The following is a 16,895-nucleotide window of genomic DNA, read 5'->3' as shown; positions in this document are numbered from 1 at the left end:
GGCATTTCCGGATGGGTATATGAATAGAAAGGGTTTAGAGGGCTATGACAAATGGGACTACATTAGGTTAGGCTATCTGGGCAGCATGAACGAGTTTCACTGAATGGTCTGTTTCCATGCTGTACATCCCTATGATTCTATAACTGAATGTGTGGTAAGGAGTTAGAAGGTGAATGTACGGCATGAGATTGTCATTGGTTATATGGACTTCATGATTGAGGATAAGAGTGCAGAGGAGATCTTGGTATATAGTCACCACAGAGTAGTGAAGGTTGCAGAAAAACTTGTTGCAGTGGGGTCAGCATGAAGGCAGCAGCTGGCGATAGGGGAAATAGCTGTCAGATGTTGGGTTCAGAGGTGATAAGGAACAACATCTTCCACAGTAAGGGCAGAGGCCTGGCATAATGAGTTGGAATTGCAGCAAGGATATAAAGACCATCCCAGTTCTAGATTTGAGTGGTGCTGGAAAAGCACAGCAGTTCAGGCGGCATCCGAAGAGCAGGAAAATTGACATTTCGGGCAAAAGCCCTTCATCAGGAATGAACACCTCACCTTCTGCCTCGGAACACTTCAACCCGAGGGCATCAATGTGGACTTCACCAGTTTCCTCATTTACCCTTCCCCCATCTCACCCCAGCTCCAAACTTCCAGCTCAGCATTGTTCCCATGACTTGTCCTACCTGCCTCTCTTCCTTTCCACCTATCCACTCCACCTTCCTCTCTGACCTATCACCTCCATCCCTACCCCCATTCACCTCTTGTATTCTCTGCTACTTTCTCCCCACCCCCACCCTCCTCTCATTTATCTTTCTACCCTGCAGGCACTCTTCCTCTATTCCTGATGAAGGGCTTTTGCCTGGAATGTCAATTTTCCTGCTCCTCGGATGCTGCCAGATCTGCTGTGCTTTTCCAGCACCACTCTAATCTAGAATCTGGTTTCCAGCGTCTGTAGCCCTTGTTTTTACCTGATGAAGACCATCCCCTCAGCATAGGATATGTTGCCAAAGATTGAGTAAGTATGGGATGACTGACAACTGTGACACTCCAGATAGTTGGTCAGTAAGATTTACAAGCTAAAAACCATATACTTCATAGCGCATCATATGTCTTGCCATGTTCTGTCAGTAGCCGTCAAAGTCATTGATTACTGAAATCTCAGCAAAGTAGAAAGTACACTGTCACTTGCACAACTTTGTTATTCCAAGTCTTCAAATTCTACTGTGCCGACAACTCAACAATACAAATCTAGCCCAGTGTTTCTTTGATGGAGAAAGTGAGGACTGCAGATGCTGGAGATCAAAGCTGGAAATGTGTTGCTGGAAAAGCGCAGCAGGTCAGGCAGCATCCAAGGAGCAGGAGAGTCGACGTTTCAGGCATGATTCCTGAAGAAGGGCTCATGCCCGAAACGTCGACTCTTCTGCTCCTTGGATGTTGCCTGACCTGCTGCGCTTTTCCAGCAACACATTTTCAGCAGTGTTTCTTTGATACCTACTGTTCCCAGCACCTGAAAGTCAAGCTATTTGAGCAGACTAAACTAAATAATTACACAAACCCAATCATTGAAATGAAATTAAGTGTTAATGACAAATAATTAACAATAAATGGGTGGGTCACAATGAAAATTACGTTTTTCATAAGGAACAGGGATACCAACCAGTACTGAAGCTAATAGGTTTAAAACTTACTTTTCTTATAGGTTATGTTTTCTAGTGCAAGATATGTATGGTTTATTTGGTGAAGTTCATCATCATACGTTTTGCTCATTGGAAGAGGACATGCAGATTCAAAGTGCCTGCTGGGAAGGAAAGGAATGCTATCTAACAGGAATGAAGGTTCTGCAGAGAACAACGAGAGGGAGGTAAGCATTCAGAAAATGTATTTGCATTTATAAGGTCCTATACTTTCAATGAGTTATTTCTTGCAAACGAATCTGATTTGCAGTGATTCAAAGATTTACTGGATTCTAGATACCTTTGATCTATATGACATATAAGACCTGAGCGTTGAAATTGCAGCATTATTGATGGCAAAGCTGTCATATTTTATAAGCCTGTGGGCTTAGCATGTGTCTTGTTAATAGTACTATTGACAGTATCACTGGCATTTATGATTTGTGCACAGTATTGCTTAGATATCCGATCTGCTGGTGTCTCACTTTCCTCGTGACTCTCAAAATAGCACGGAAGGTACTATTTCAAAGTTAATGCAATTGAAGATAAAGATTACCATTTTAAAGTGGGAAGGCAGTTAATTATAAATCATGTTGATCCTTGTACTTTAGCCTCAAGAGTAAAGAGATTTAGAAGTTACCTAATTAGAACAAAGTTTGAAATAGATGACTAGTGTGGATGGACATTGGAATGTGTTGCCAGTTTATGAAGTCACCATATAACTATAATGCTATTTGGCTAAGCATCCTAAGTTCATATTATTTTGTGGTTATATGTGCTGTTTATGCAAAGGGTACAGGGAAATTGATATTTGCCATATTTTTGATGTTAAATTCTAATTACTTTGGTAGTAGTTTAAATATTTAACTAGCTCCACACATTTGTCAGATAAAAGGCTTAAGCAGCATAATATGCTTATCATGCTGCATCTTAGTTAATATTCTTTTTATATGTACAGGCATAAGGGGGCATAGCTTTAAATTGAGGGGTGATAGATATAGGACAGATGTCAGAGGTAGTTTCTTTATTCAGAGAGTAGTAGAAGTGTGGAAAGCCCTGCAACAGTAGCAGACTTGTCAAATTTAAAGGCACTTAAATGGTCATTGGATAAACATACGGATGAAAATGGAATAGTCTAGGTAAAATGAGTTTCAGATTGATTCCACAGGTCAGCACAACATCGAGAGCCAAAGGGCCTGTATTGAGTTGTTATGTTCTATGTTCTATTAAACAACATATATTTTAGAAACAAGGCTGATCAATAATTTAAGCAAATAATTTTCTTACATCATTGCCAATTTGTTCAGTGTAATTTGTAATGATTTATGACAACTTGCATGGTATAATAAAAGCTGTGACAACAATCATTTGAACTAATGCAAACATAATGAGATTCTGTTATAAATCAGGACTTAAAAGGTTTCCCATCAAACTTAATATGACAGAAATGACTGTCAATATTGTACATTGAACTTAACAATTGTTTGAGACTTGGTAAAGATTTCGCTACAGTAGCCCAATTCAGTAGTGCTGTTCAAGGTTTGTGTAAAGATTTGTATACAACCACCCAAACACACAAGAGAAGCTGAATTAGAGAAACTAGTCCTAACCTTGTTCAAAAGGGCTGCAACACACTGCAGCACTTCTGATCTGCGAAGAGAGGAAGAAGAACACCTCTACAAAATCTTTGCCAAGAACGGATACCCCTGCAACTTCATATGCAGATGCCTGGCAGATAAACAATGCGACGAGGCTATGCCACAACTCTGCAGACTAACCACTCTACCTTACTTAAAAAACCATCTCGGAACTGACAGCCAGATTTCTCCAACCAGTTAAATGCATCACAGCCCATAAACCGACAGCTGTACTCCGATACCAACTCTCAGAACAAATGACACAGTATTCATCATGTGCAGGACAAAAGTGGTGTACAAGATTCTATGCAAGAACTGCACAAAACAGACAACTAATGATCCGCATTCATGAACATCAACTAGCCACTTAATGCCATGAATAGCTGTCCCTAGTAACTATACCTGTTGATGACAAGGACCACAAATTTGACTGGGATAACACAATAATAATAGGACAAGCCAAACCGAGGGCAGTCAGAAAATTTCCAGAAGCATGGCACTCATTTACGGACTCGATCCATAAACATATTGACCAGGGCCCAGTATACCGACCACTGCAACAAACAACCAGAACTGGCAACCGAAAGCAGTGGGAATGAAACCAAATAAATTCCAACTGACAGTACAGCAGCGTTTCATGGGAGGCTCCACAATACTGCGGATGTCATCTAGATAGGGCTCCAAACGTCTGCAAACCAAGTTCTCAGCTCATGAATATACCCACAACTTCAATAGTGCGATTTTGTTTGGATTGAGACTGAAATGTATTTTGGAAATGCAAGTTGCTTTGTTGTTTCTGGAGAAGAATATAATGTAAAGTCATCATAGTCCCATTAGACTAAGATGACTGGTGGTGATTTTAACCTGAAGGTCACCGCACCTCAGGTGAGATTGAGCAAGAATTGACCTGCGCTGTTGGCATCACGCTATGTGGTAAACTAGCCATCTAGCTAACTGAGTGAACAGATTAGCCAGTGAAAAGACCCTTGAAAGAGACTATGGTCCTATGTGCTATGTCAAAATTTAATTTGATTATATGAAGAGCTAAATCAGTGAGATGAAGTTTGGCTTTGAAATCTGGTGAAAAGTGGGCTACAACACTGGGTTAATATATATCTAAGGAGATATGTTTTGTACAGAGTCATCTGAGGTTAATGCATTCTCCATCTACACACATTTAAAACTTGGAATGTTAGAGTACTTATAGATAATCTTAACAGAGAAAAAAAACTGCAGTCACATTTAGTAAACTGTCAAGATGCCAATTTGACGTTGCATTAATCAGTGATGATTTGGAGATGCCGGTGTTGGACTGGGGTGTACAAAGTTAAAAATCTCACAACACCATGTTATAGTCCAACAGGTTTAATTGGAAGCACACTAGCTTTCGGAGCAGCACTCCTTCATCAGGTGGATTGAGCCCTCCACTACCACCTGATGAAGGAGTGACGCTCCGAAAGCTAGTGTGCTTCCAATTAAACCTGTTGGACTATAACCTGATATTGTGTGATTTTTAACTTTACTCAGTGAGGCTTTGTAACTCAGGGAGGAGCAGCTGAAAGAGCAAGCTGGGAATTCACCTTCTCTTAGAAAGGAAAGGCTCACAGTAATCATCATGTTCATATAGGTGATCTTGCTATTAATTAATGGGTGTATTTTCAGAACTCCCGAGTTTTTACATTCAAGGTTATATGGACTTCAGAAAGGCGTTCAACAAAGTTTCCCATGGGAGACTGGTTAGCAAGGTTAGATCTCACAAAATAAGGAGAGAACTAGCCATTTAGATACAGAACTGGCTCAAAGGTGGAAGACAGAGGGTGGTGGTGGACTGTTGTTTTTCAGACTGGAGGCCTGTGACCAGTAGAGTGCCAAGAAAATCGGTGCTGTGTCCACCACTTTTCATCATTGATATAAATGATTTAGATGTGAGCATAAGTGGTAGAGTTAGTAAGTTTGCAGATAACACCAAAATTTGAGGTGTAGCAGACAGAGAAGTAGGTTACCTCAGATTATAATGGGAACTTGATCAGATGGGCCAGTGGGCTGAGAAGTGGCAGATGGAGTTTAATTTAGATAAATGTGAGGTGCTGCACTTTGGGAAAGCAAATCTTAGCAGGACTTATACACTTAATGGTAAGGTCCTAGGGAGTGCTGCTGAACAAAGAGACCTTGGAGTGCAGGTTCATAGCTCCTTGAAAGTGGAGTCGCAGGTAGATAGGATAGTGAAGAAGGTGTTTGGTATGCTTTCGTTTATTGGTCAGAGTATTGAGTATAGGAGTTGGGAGGTCATGTTGCGGCTGTAAAGGACATTGGTTAGACCACTGTTGGAATATTGCGGGCAATTCTGGTTTCCTTCCTATTGGACAGATGTTGTGAAACTTGAAAGGGTTCAGAAAAGATTTACAAGGGTGTTGCCACAGGGTTGGAGGATTTGAGCTATTGGGAGAGGTTGAATAGGCTGGGGCTATTTTCCTTGGAGCGTTGGAAGCTGAGGGGTGATCTTACAGAGGTTCATAAAATCATGAGGAGCATGGATAGGATAAATAGACAAAGTCTTTTCTCTGGGGTGGGGGAGTCCAGAACAAGAGGGCATAGGTTTAGAGTGAGAGGGGAAAGATATAAAAGAGATCTAAGGGGCAACGTTTTCAGTGGTGGAGGCTGGTACAATTGCAACATTTAAAAGGCATCTGGATGGGTATATGAATAGGAAGGGTTTGGAGTGATATGGGTCGAGTGCTGACAGGCAGGACTAGGTTAGGTTGGGATATCTGGTCGGCATGGATGAGTTGGACCAAAGGGTCTGTTTCTGTGCTATACATCTCTATGACTTCACATCTTGTGAGTGCAGAACCAACGTTCCATTGTAGTTAATGAGTACGCTCTTACCTTTGACTCAGATGAAAGTGTCGAGAAAATATTCTATTCTGACATTCTTACTACCGATCGATAAAAAGCAAAGATTATTGTTCATGGGGCTTTTTATTGACAAAGTTTGTCACCTTCAATTATTTAGAGTGCAAACACTGGCAAAAATAAAGGAGAGAAAATACAATAATAATGACACCCTCCTACTGACAAAAGCATGCTCAGCATGACCTCATTGCAACAAACATGTTCTTTCACCATAAAGATGGAGGCTTTCTGGATCAAAGCACTGGCAGATCCAGATTTATATTGTTCGGATAAGATTTCTGAGTGTTGTCAGTATCATTTGATCCACATTTGGGACTGATGCCTTGTATAAGGCAATAAGATGTAGGAGCAGAAGCAAGCCATTCAACCCATCAAATCTGTTCTGGCATTCACTCACGTTATGGCTGATCTGAAATTCCTCAACTCCACTGCTTTTCCACATAGTCCTTGATTCTCTTAGTGATTAACAAAATGTCTATTTCAGCTTTGAATATACTCAATAACCCAGCCTCAGTTACTCTCTGCAATAAAGTATTCCACAAATTCACTACCCTCTATGGAAAGAAATTCCTCCTCATCTGTGTCTAAAACAGGTACACCCTTCTTCTGAGATCATGACCTGTGGTCCTAGACTCTCCCACCTGTATGTACCCTGTTAAACCACCTAAGAATCTTGTAGGAAGCATTCAAAGCTTTCTTGAAACCACTTGGGTCACATATAGATCTATAGACCAAGTGAAATGGACAGCATCCTCTTCTTCAAGATGATACACCATTTATTAATGCCTGAAAGAATGTTATCATCAACTCTATGACTATATAGGAGAATGTGGGGACTGCAGATGATGGAGATCAGAGTTGTGAGTGTGGTGCTGGAAAAGCACAGCAGGTCAGGCAGCATTTGAGGAGCAGGAGAATCAATGTTTCGGGCATAAGCTCTTCATCAGGAATTGTTCTCCTGCTTCTTGGATGCTGCTTGACTTGCTGAGCTTTTCTAGCACCACACTCTCGACTCTATGACTATGTGTCCATCGTGGCAAATGACATCTCCATGAGTTAATGGTAGGGCCCTGGGTAGAAGGGCCTTCCTGAAGAAGGGCTCATGCCAGAAACGTTGACTCTCCTGCTCCTTGGATGCTGCCTGACCTGCTGCACTTTTCCAGCAACACATTTTCAGCTCTGGGAAGTATTGCCAAATAAAGAGGTCTAGGGGTGTAGGTTCATAGTTCCTTGAAAGTGAGTCACAGGTATACAGAATAGTGAAGAAGGTGTTGTCAGTTTATCTTTATTTGGGAGTTGGGAGGTCATATAGCAGTGTAAAAGACATTGGTGAGGCCACTTTCAGAATATTGCATTCAGTTCTGGTTTCCCTGCTCTAGGAAGGACATCGTTCAACTTGAAAGGGTGCAGAAAAGATTTACAAGCATGTTTCCAGGGTTGGAAGTTTTGAGCTCTCAGGAGAGGCTGAATAGGCTGGGGCTATTTTCCATGGAGCATTGGAGGCTGAAGGATGAACTAATAGAAGTTTACAAAATCATGAGGGCCGTGGATAGGGTGAATTGCCAATAACTCTTTCCCAGGGTAGGGGAGCCCGAAACTCGAGGGAATAGTTTTTTCTTTGTAGATATTTTTATTGAAATTTAACATTTTTGCAAATTTACAAAAATAAACAAAACTCTCTCATACAAACATTGATGTACAATTAAATCATATATACAATAGTCATAATTTAACAAAGAAAAGAGAAAGAAAGAAAACAAAAAGAGAAAAAAAAACGAAAAAAGAAAGAAAAAAAATCTCAACTTTCTACTAATCTAACCTATAACTAACCAGAGTGTATACCTAAGTCTCTTACATGCTCGGAATGTATAAACATCAAATATAATAAAACCCGTATTCACGCAGGATTCCTCTCCCAAGGGGCCCCGGAGCAGCCCGGTCTGAAATCTTCACTAAATAAAAGCCCTTGTTAGGATAGCTGAAATATCTGCATTTATATAATTCAAAAAGGGCTGCCATATTTTATAAAATAATTCAGTCTTTCGGTGCACCATATTTGTGAGGAAGTCAAGGGGGATATATTCCATAATTAATCTGTGCCAATTTGAAAGTCCAGGGGGGCCCTCAGCCACCCAGTTCACCAAAATATTTTTCCTTGCACAGAAAGAGAGAATAGAAAATAGTCTCTTCCCATGCATATCCAGAGATGAGAGGTTCGAAAAGCCCAAAAGGAGAGATACAGGGTCCACCCTAATTTCCGTTCCTAAAATTTCTGTCAGGGTATTTGCCACTTTAGTCCAGTATCTGCGGATTTTCTGACAAGTCCACAGACAATGTGCAAGAGTACCCACCTCTATTTTGCATTTGGGACACATTGGAGATGCTCCTGCCTTAAATTTTGCCAGTCGAGCCGGAGCTATATGGGCCTTATGAAGTATCTTTAGTTGGATAGCCTGAGTTCTGTTACAGATAGCAATTCTTCTAGCATTTTCCCAAATGTCATTCCACATATCCTCAGAGATTTCTAGCCCCAAGTCCTGCTCCCATGTTTTAAGCAGGTCATCCATGTCTCCTGAGACTCCATCATGTAGCAAATGGTATATAGTACTAACGGAGGATGCCCCCGCTGGTCGTAAGACATTACGTTCTCTGTCTGATTTATAAAGACTACCTATTAATGTAGTCTTCCTCTGTATATAATCTCGAACTTGGAAGTATCGAAAGAGATCCCCATTAGGTATTCCGAATTTCAGACGCAGCTGCTCAAAGGACATCAGGGTCCCCTAAGCATGAGATGCCCCTGGATCTCCAGAGTTTAAAGGTGGCATCTGTAATCCCCGGTTGGAATCCCCATGCGCCTACTATTGGTGCATGGGGGGATGTTTTATGTGAGTTACCCTCATTTTGCCGCATTATATTCCAGGCCTTAATTGTGTTTAATATTATGGGATTTTTACAGTGGTCTGTAATGATTTTCCTCTTATCTGAAAATAAAAGGTTAATAAGTGGGTATTTTACTTGGGAGGCTTCGATATCCAGCCAAATTGATTGTGGATCAGATGAAACCCAATCAGCTATGTAACTTAGTAGGGAGCTTAACTGATATTTCCTAAAGTCTGGGAAGTCCAGTCCTCCCCTTGCCTGTGGAAGCTGTAGCTTCTTCAGCTTAATAAGGGGCCGTCTATGGTTCCAAATAAAGGAGCCCAACCAGCCATATAATTTACGTAGGGCTAGCCTTGGCAGCGTCAGCGGGAGCATTCTCATAGGATATAAGAGACGGGGCAGAACATTCATTTTAATTAATGCTATTCTCCCTAGCCAGGAAGTCGGAAGGTCTCTCCATCGCTGGAGGTCCTGCCTTATCCTTTCCATTAATTGTACAAAATTAGCCCTATACAGCTGATCAAATACTGGCGTGATAAAAATACCTAAATATAAGAAGCCCTCCAGGGACCAACGGAAGGGAAAAGGGGATCCGTCCATTAAGTGGGGTATCATAGCCAGACCACCCATTGGCATGGCTTCCGATTTTGAAAAATTAATTTTATAGCCTGAGAATGCACTAAATGTATTAATAACTTGAATTAGACGAGGCACTGACATTAAAGGATTACTGAGGAATAAGAGAACGTCATCTGCATAGAGGGTAATTTTGTGTTTACCTGTACCAATCCTCGGGGCCGTTATATTAGGATCAGTCCGGATGGCTTCTGCTAATGGTTCGATTATCAGTGTAAACAACAATGGTGAGAGAGGACATCCTTGACGGCAGCCCCTACCCACACTGAAGCCATCCGATCTTAACCCATTAGTAATAACAGCTGCTTTGGGGTCATTATACAATGTTGAAACCCATTTGGTAAACACCTGTCCAACGCCAAACCTTTCCAATGTGTAAAATAAATATGACCATTCAACCCTATCAAATGCCTTTTCCGCATCCAATGAAATTACTACTCCTGGTATCTTTCCCTGATGACAGGCTTGGATCATATTCAAGACCCTTCTGATATTATTGGATGATCTGCGGCCCTTAATAAATCCCGTCTGGTCCCCCTTTATAATATATGGCAGTACCCTTTCTAGTCTTAGTGCTAACATTTTTGAGAGAATTTTAAAGTCTACATTTAGTAAGGATATTGGTCTGTAAGATGCACAATCTTCTGGGTCTTTTCCTTTTTTGAGGATAAGAGAAATATTTGCTTCTTTCAGCGTGGGCGGGAGACAGACCTGACTATGCGCAAAATTATACATATCCATAAGTGGGTCAACCAATATTCCTGTAAATTCTTTATAGAATTCAGCTTGAAAACCATCCGGGCCCGGTGCTTTTCCGCTCTGAAGTTGCCTAATTGCCTCAAGTATTTCTTGGACTGTTAAAGGGGTATTTAGGGCCGACACCTGTTCCGGAGTCAGGCCCGGGAAGGTCAAATTTTTAAAAAATGACTGCATCCTCCTAATCCTATCTTCACAATCCTGCGATCTATATAGTTCAGAATAAAATTCTTTAAAGGTCGCATTGATCTTTTTATGATCATGAGTCAGGGTACCTGTACTTTCCTTGATGGTCGGAATAGTTTGAGGGGCTTTCTTTTTCTTTGCAAGAAATGCTAAGTATCTACCCGGTTTGTCGCCATATTCATATAATCTTTGTTTCGCAAATAATATTTCCCTTTTAGCCGTTCGAGTAAGCGCGGTGTTTAAAGCTGTCCTAAGAGCTGTAATCCTCTGCAATTTTGTGATAGAAGGTCTATCAGCGTATGCTGTTTCGGCTGCTTTTAGGCGAGCTTCAAGCAGACGCTGTTGCTCTCCCTTCATTTTCCTCTGGGTCGCTGAATAGGAGATGATCAAACCTCGTGCATAAGCTTTGATGGTCTCCCACATCATTGACGGATTACTAGCCGTACCAGTATTAATTTCTAAAAAAGTTTTAAGTACTTTAAAAATTTGCTATCTTTTATCAGGAAGGGGTCCATATGCCAATGCCGAGCGGATGTCCCATTGTTCTTTACCTTAGTTTCCATGTATACAGCGGCATGGTCAGAGATTGCTATAGTACCTATTTTACAGGTTGCTATAGAATTTAGAAAAATCGATGGGGCAAAAAACATATCAATTCTTGTGTGACATTTATGTGGATTAGAGTAGAAAGAAAAATCTCTACCCTGTGGATGGAGACATCTCCATACATCTACCAATCCTAATTCTTTATTCAGGTCCGCCAGTTGTCTAGATCTGGGAGATACTCCAGCGGCACTCTTGGGAATCCTGTCTATTTCCGGATCCATAATACAATTAAAGTCTCCCCCTATAATTGTATGACGGGCACCAAAGGCCATCAGTTTTGAAAAAGCTTCCGTTATGAATTTAAAGGGGTGTGCCGGGGGCAGTACACATTTAAGATCCCATATTCCTCTCCATTTATGAGGGCTTTAATCAAAATATATCGTCCAGATTCGTCTTTTATCTGATTTAGAATTTTCAAAGGGAAGTTCTTCCGGACAAGGATAACGACTCCCCTGCTTTTTGAATTAAAAGAGGAAAAAAAGGCCTGATCAAATCCTCCCTGTCGTAATTTTAAGTGTTCTTTATCCGACAGGTGTGTCTCTTGTAGGAGAGCTATATCAACTCTCTCCTTCTTAAGATTTGATAATATTTTCTTCCTTTTAACTGGCGAATTACTCCCCCTGACATTCCAGGTGCACCACTTAACCGACTGTTCAGCCATAATCATCTGGACAGATCCGAGACCCCTCGGGAGGGGAAACCCTATCTAGAACATCCCGAGCATGGAGCATACAAGATTTACAAAAGTAAAGACTCTCTGATACACTCAAAACAATATAACAAAAAACTCTTTCTAAGTATAAAAGATATAAAACATTCCGAATTGGAGATTTTCTCCCTTGTTCCCAGGGAGCGTCACTTCCTCTCCCACAGTCCATCTTACCCTCTTCCAACCAGTGCCCCACCCTTGACCCAGGTGTTCCTCAATAAAATGAGGAGAATTCAAATATAATATAAAGCTAGAGTTAACAGTAAACACCCCACCCCCACCCACACCCACATCTAAATATATTTGGGAATATTAATACCATATATAACTATAAGATTACAATCTCAACATGTAATACTTAAATATAATACCACAAAATAACAGGGGAAAGAAAAACAACCCCGCTCCTAAAAACAGAAGTAAAATAGAATAAGGTAACCACCTCTCCCCATCAACATTAACCAAACGCCCCAACATATATATATACATACACACATAGGGGGAAAGATAAGAAAAGATGAAGGGATGTAAACCAAAATAATGGGAAAGGCAGACCAGCGTCCACAATCTCTTACAATTTATTTAAGAGAGTCCAAGAATTCCTTAGCCTTCTCCGGTGATCCGAAGTTATATATGGATCCTTCGTGGCTAAGGCGTAGCGTCGCTGGATATCGTAAGGAGTACTGAATATTTAAGTCCCTTAAACGCTTCTTCGCCTCATCGAATGCCTTCCTCTTTCGGACCAAAGCTGGGGAGAAGTCCTGGAACAGCATGATCCTGGATCCTTTGTGGGTCATAGCTTGGGGATCTTTTCCCAGATTTCTTGAGGCTTCCAGGAGCATCTGCCTCTCCCTATAGGTCTGCAGCTGGAACAGGACCGGGCGTGGGCGCTGGGTTGAGCCGGGCCCACGTACTGTGACCCGGTAGGCCCATTCTACCCTTACCTGGCCTGATCCATTATGCAGATTTAAAAGTTGTGGCAGCCAATGCTCTAAGAATGCTGTCAGCTGACCTCCCTCTTCCTGCTTGGGCAGGCCCAACAACCGAATATTTTTTCTACGACATCGATTTTTGAGGTCATCAATGTGGTTTTCTAGGTTCTGGACTCGATTCTCGAGAAAACGGATGTGGTTGGCTGCCGATTTTATCGCAGTCTCTGAGGCTGCGGCCTTCGACTCCACCTCTCTGACTCGGCACTCCAATTCCTGAATGTCTCTGCCCTGCTTCTGCAGCTCGGCTGATAGTGCTTCTCTGCTCTGCCGAGACTCATCGATAAAAGCATCAATCTTCGCCTCCCACCTGGCAAACATCTCCTCAAAGCTCATCTTCATTGGTAAATCTCCTGAAGTAGCTGAAGACACCTTTGTTGCAGCTGAAGAGGGAGAGGGTGGGGGAGGGGTCCCTGCTTTCTTAGAGCCGCCTGTTCCCTTCCCTTTACTCATTTTCCAGCTAGTATTAGACTATTTAAATGTACTAATAGGTAACTATTTAAGGTTAACAACTATTATAAATGGTTTAGTGAGTGTGGTGGGGGTGGATAGCCCACTTTGCCCAAGTTTTGGGTAGAGCACTGTGGACTCAGTCTTGCTGGGTCGCCGCCATCTTGGATCCCCCGAGGGAATAGTTTTAATGTGAGGGGGTGGTGGGGGAGTTTGGGGATGGGAGGGTGGTGGTGGGGGGCACAGGGGTGAATATAAAAGGGACTGAAGGGGCAACGTTTTCACATAGAAGGTGGTGTGAGTATGGAATGAGCTGCCAAAGGAAATAGTGGAGGCTAGTACAAATACAGCATTTAAAAAGCATCTGGATGGATATATGAATAGGAAAGATTTAGAGGGATATAAGCCAAATACTAGCATTATTAAAGCTATCTGGTGGGCATGGACAAGTTGGACTGAAGGGTCTGTTTCTGTACAACCCTGATTCTATGATGATTGTGCTTATTAAGAAGCCAATTGATACAACTTGTTTAAATCTTGATATTGTTAAGGCATTTAATTGGTCATCTTGACAGCTGGTAAAAACATTTTTATTTTAACTTTTGCCCATGGAGTAATGGGAATGGGAGCAACAATGCCTTAGTTATAAACAACTGTCACTATCTAAGTTTAATATATTTTCGCAAAGTGCGAGAGAAACTCAGCAGGGATGGCAGCATCTGTAGGAAGAGAAAGAGAGTTAATATTTTGAGTCCCATGATCTTTCATTGGGACTGTCATATACTATCAATGGCTAATAGTTCTTAACTGAATTGATTTTTGTTTATTTGGATATGGCCTAGCCTCTTTCAAAACTGCATTTAATTTGCATGGAAGTGAATGCTGTAATATTGATACCACAATAATCTGCTACTTATTTTGTTGCTTTGAATCTTTTTGAAAACTGGATAGTGTGATTGTTGATTAGCAAATATCGGCAGATCAATTGGTTGTGAAATGTCAACCTGAACAAGCTAGAGCATGCTTACTTGACACTTCAGTGCCTTTGTTTGGAATATGCTGTTCAGTGTAATACTAAACTCTGGTTGAGCAGGTTTTTCCTCTTCAAAAGGCTCTTTGCAGACTAAGATAGTTATTGTCAAGTACTGTCACAACCACCTGATGAAGGAGCGCGCTCCGAAAGCTAGTGTGCTTCCACTTAAACCCATTGGTGTTGTGTGATTTTTAACTGTCAAGCGCAATATGTAAAAAAAAAAGTTAGTCAGGGTGTGACCATTCAAGCAAGTTAGTTTTTCTTAATGGTGTTTTTATTTACATAAGCTTTGAAAGTCTGCTCTCGATGAGCAGACTTGCAATAAGAGGTGCCTTGACAGAATAGAGATAGAAGGTGTAAGTATCATTTCTACAATAATAAGTTGCTTACTAATGCTCCAATGTGGACAAAAGGGCTGAATTGGAGAGATAAGGGGAAAGTCACAACCTTTATCATCAAGACTATATTTGACTGAATATGGTATCAAGAAGCCCGAGCAGAATTGTGCAGAAATGGGAATAGTGAAAAGCTTCTCCATTAGTTGGACTCAATATTTGCCACAAAGGAAAGTTGTTGTGGTTCTTCAACTTAACCCCACAACATTGATGCATGAATTCATTAGTCTAGCGTCCAGGCCCCAAACATCTTCATTAGTGATATTCCTTTTGTCATTTTGGGCAGAATGTGCAATCACCAACGGCCAATGTTCAGCACCATTCACGGCTATTCAAATACTGAAATGATCTGTGTCAGAAAACTGCAAAACCTAGGCAATGTGCAAGCTTGGACTGATAAATGACAAGTTCCAGGAAATTATATTTCCAATAAGAGAAAATCTAACCGTCTGACCCTTTCTTTAGATGGTATTATCATTGAATATCCAACTATCAATATTTGAACGCTTACCAAGGATTTAAAACTTATTTGGACTAGCCACATTAATACTGTGGCTAATAAGAGCAGAGATTGGGAATTCTGCAATGAGTAGCTCACTTCTCAAATTCCCAAAGTTTTTCCACCACCCATAGACCACCAATTTGTAACAGAACACTCTTTTGCCCGAAAGTGTACAGCTTCAACACTCGAAGCTCAGCACCATCTTGAATAAAGTGATATGTTTGATCTGAATCCATCCACAATTTAAACATACACTCAATCTGCCGCTGATGTACAGTGGCAACAGTATGTACCATTTACTGTAGCACCTGGCAAAGCCCCCATTTACAGCAACTGCCAACCCACACAAATTCTATCATTCAAAAGGAGAAGGGCAACAGATACGTGGGAACTTGAGCACCAGGAAACTTCCCTTCAAGTCACAAATCATTCTGCGATCATTAAAAATATATCATGTTCATTCAGTGTTGCTGAGCCAAAATCCTGAAGTTCCCTCCCTCAGAGCGCAATGTTAAAAATCACGCAACATCAAGTTGTACTTCAACAGGTTTAATTGGAAGTGCTAGCTTTCGGAGCGCTGCTCCTTCATCAGGTGATTAGATTAGATTAGAGTACTTACAGTGTGGAAACAGGCCCTTCGGCCCAACAAGTCCACACCGACCCGCCGAAGTGCAACCCACCCATACCCCTACATTTACCTCTTACCTAACACTACCGGCAGTTTAGCATGGTCAATTCACCTGACCCGAACATCTTTGGACTGTGGGAGGAAACCGGAGCACCCGGAGGAAACCCACGCAGACACAGGGAGAACGTGCAAACTCCACACAGTCAGTCGCCTGAGGCGGGAATTGAAGCCGGGTCTCTGGTGCTGTGAGACAGCAGTGCTAACCACTGTGCCACCGTGCCGGTGGTTGTGGAGTACACAATTGTAAGACACAGTACTTATAGCAAACAGTTACAGTATCATGTAACTGAAATTATGCATTGAAAAATACCTTGATTGTTGGTTAAGTCTCTCATCTGTTAGAATGATCATGTTAGTTTCACTTCTTTCATACGTAAATCACAAAACTTTTTTTTAAAGTTACATTGTCAGGTTAACGTTAACAATTGACATCAGCCCAGATAATATGTTGAAAGTGTTAGCCCCCTGTGTCCTGTTGTCTGTGCCATAAGGTTTAGATTGATTCTAATCTAAAAAATGAGATAACAGAGTCTGACATGGATTCTTGCAGTTTTTGAGCAAAATACAATGTAACTCTGCAGGTACAAATTCACCCCACAAGCGTATATGTGTATGTGTGAATGTGGGTTTGTGAGTGTGTATGTGTGTGTGTCTGGGGTTGGGGGTTGTGATGAAAGTCTGAGAGAGTGTATGTGTTTGTCTGTGTGTGTGTGTGTGAGAGAGAGTGTAAAGGGGTCTAAGTGTGTAAGAGGGGGTGTGTGTGTGTGAGAGAGGGAGAGGGTGTAGGAGTGTCTGTGTGTGGTATAGTGCAATGGTGGTCACCTGTAGTGTGACATGAACCC

At 41.5% G+C, this 16,895-nt stretch overlaps 1 protein-coding gene across 8 annotated transcripts in view; it reads left to right on the top strand.

The window, feature by feature from the left end:
- spidr (scaffold protein involved in DNA repair) overlaps positions 1-16,895 on the top strand; it is a 261,755-nt gene that overhangs the window by 192,895 nt on the left and 51,965 nt on the right. For all 8 annotated transcript variants that reach the window (XM_060823482.1, XM_060823492.1, XM_060823487.1 and 5 more), the window contains one exon: positions 1,697-1,858. In XM_060823482.1, the coding sequence (XP_060679465.1) occupies positions 1,697-1,858 (162 nt within the window). The remainder of the gene's footprint in view (positions 1-1,696; positions 1,859-16,895) is intronic.

The sequence above is a fragment of the Hemiscyllium ocellatum genome, chromosome 4, assembly GCF_020745735.1.
Source record: "Hemiscyllium ocellatum isolate sHemOce1 chromosome 4, sHemOce1.pat.X.cur, whole genome shotgun sequence".
NCBI lineage: Eukaryota > Metazoa > Chordata > Chondrichthyes > Orectolobiformes > Hemiscylliidae > Hemiscyllium > Hemiscyllium ocellatum.
This window is presented reverse-complemented; position numbering and strand designations above follow the sequence as displayed.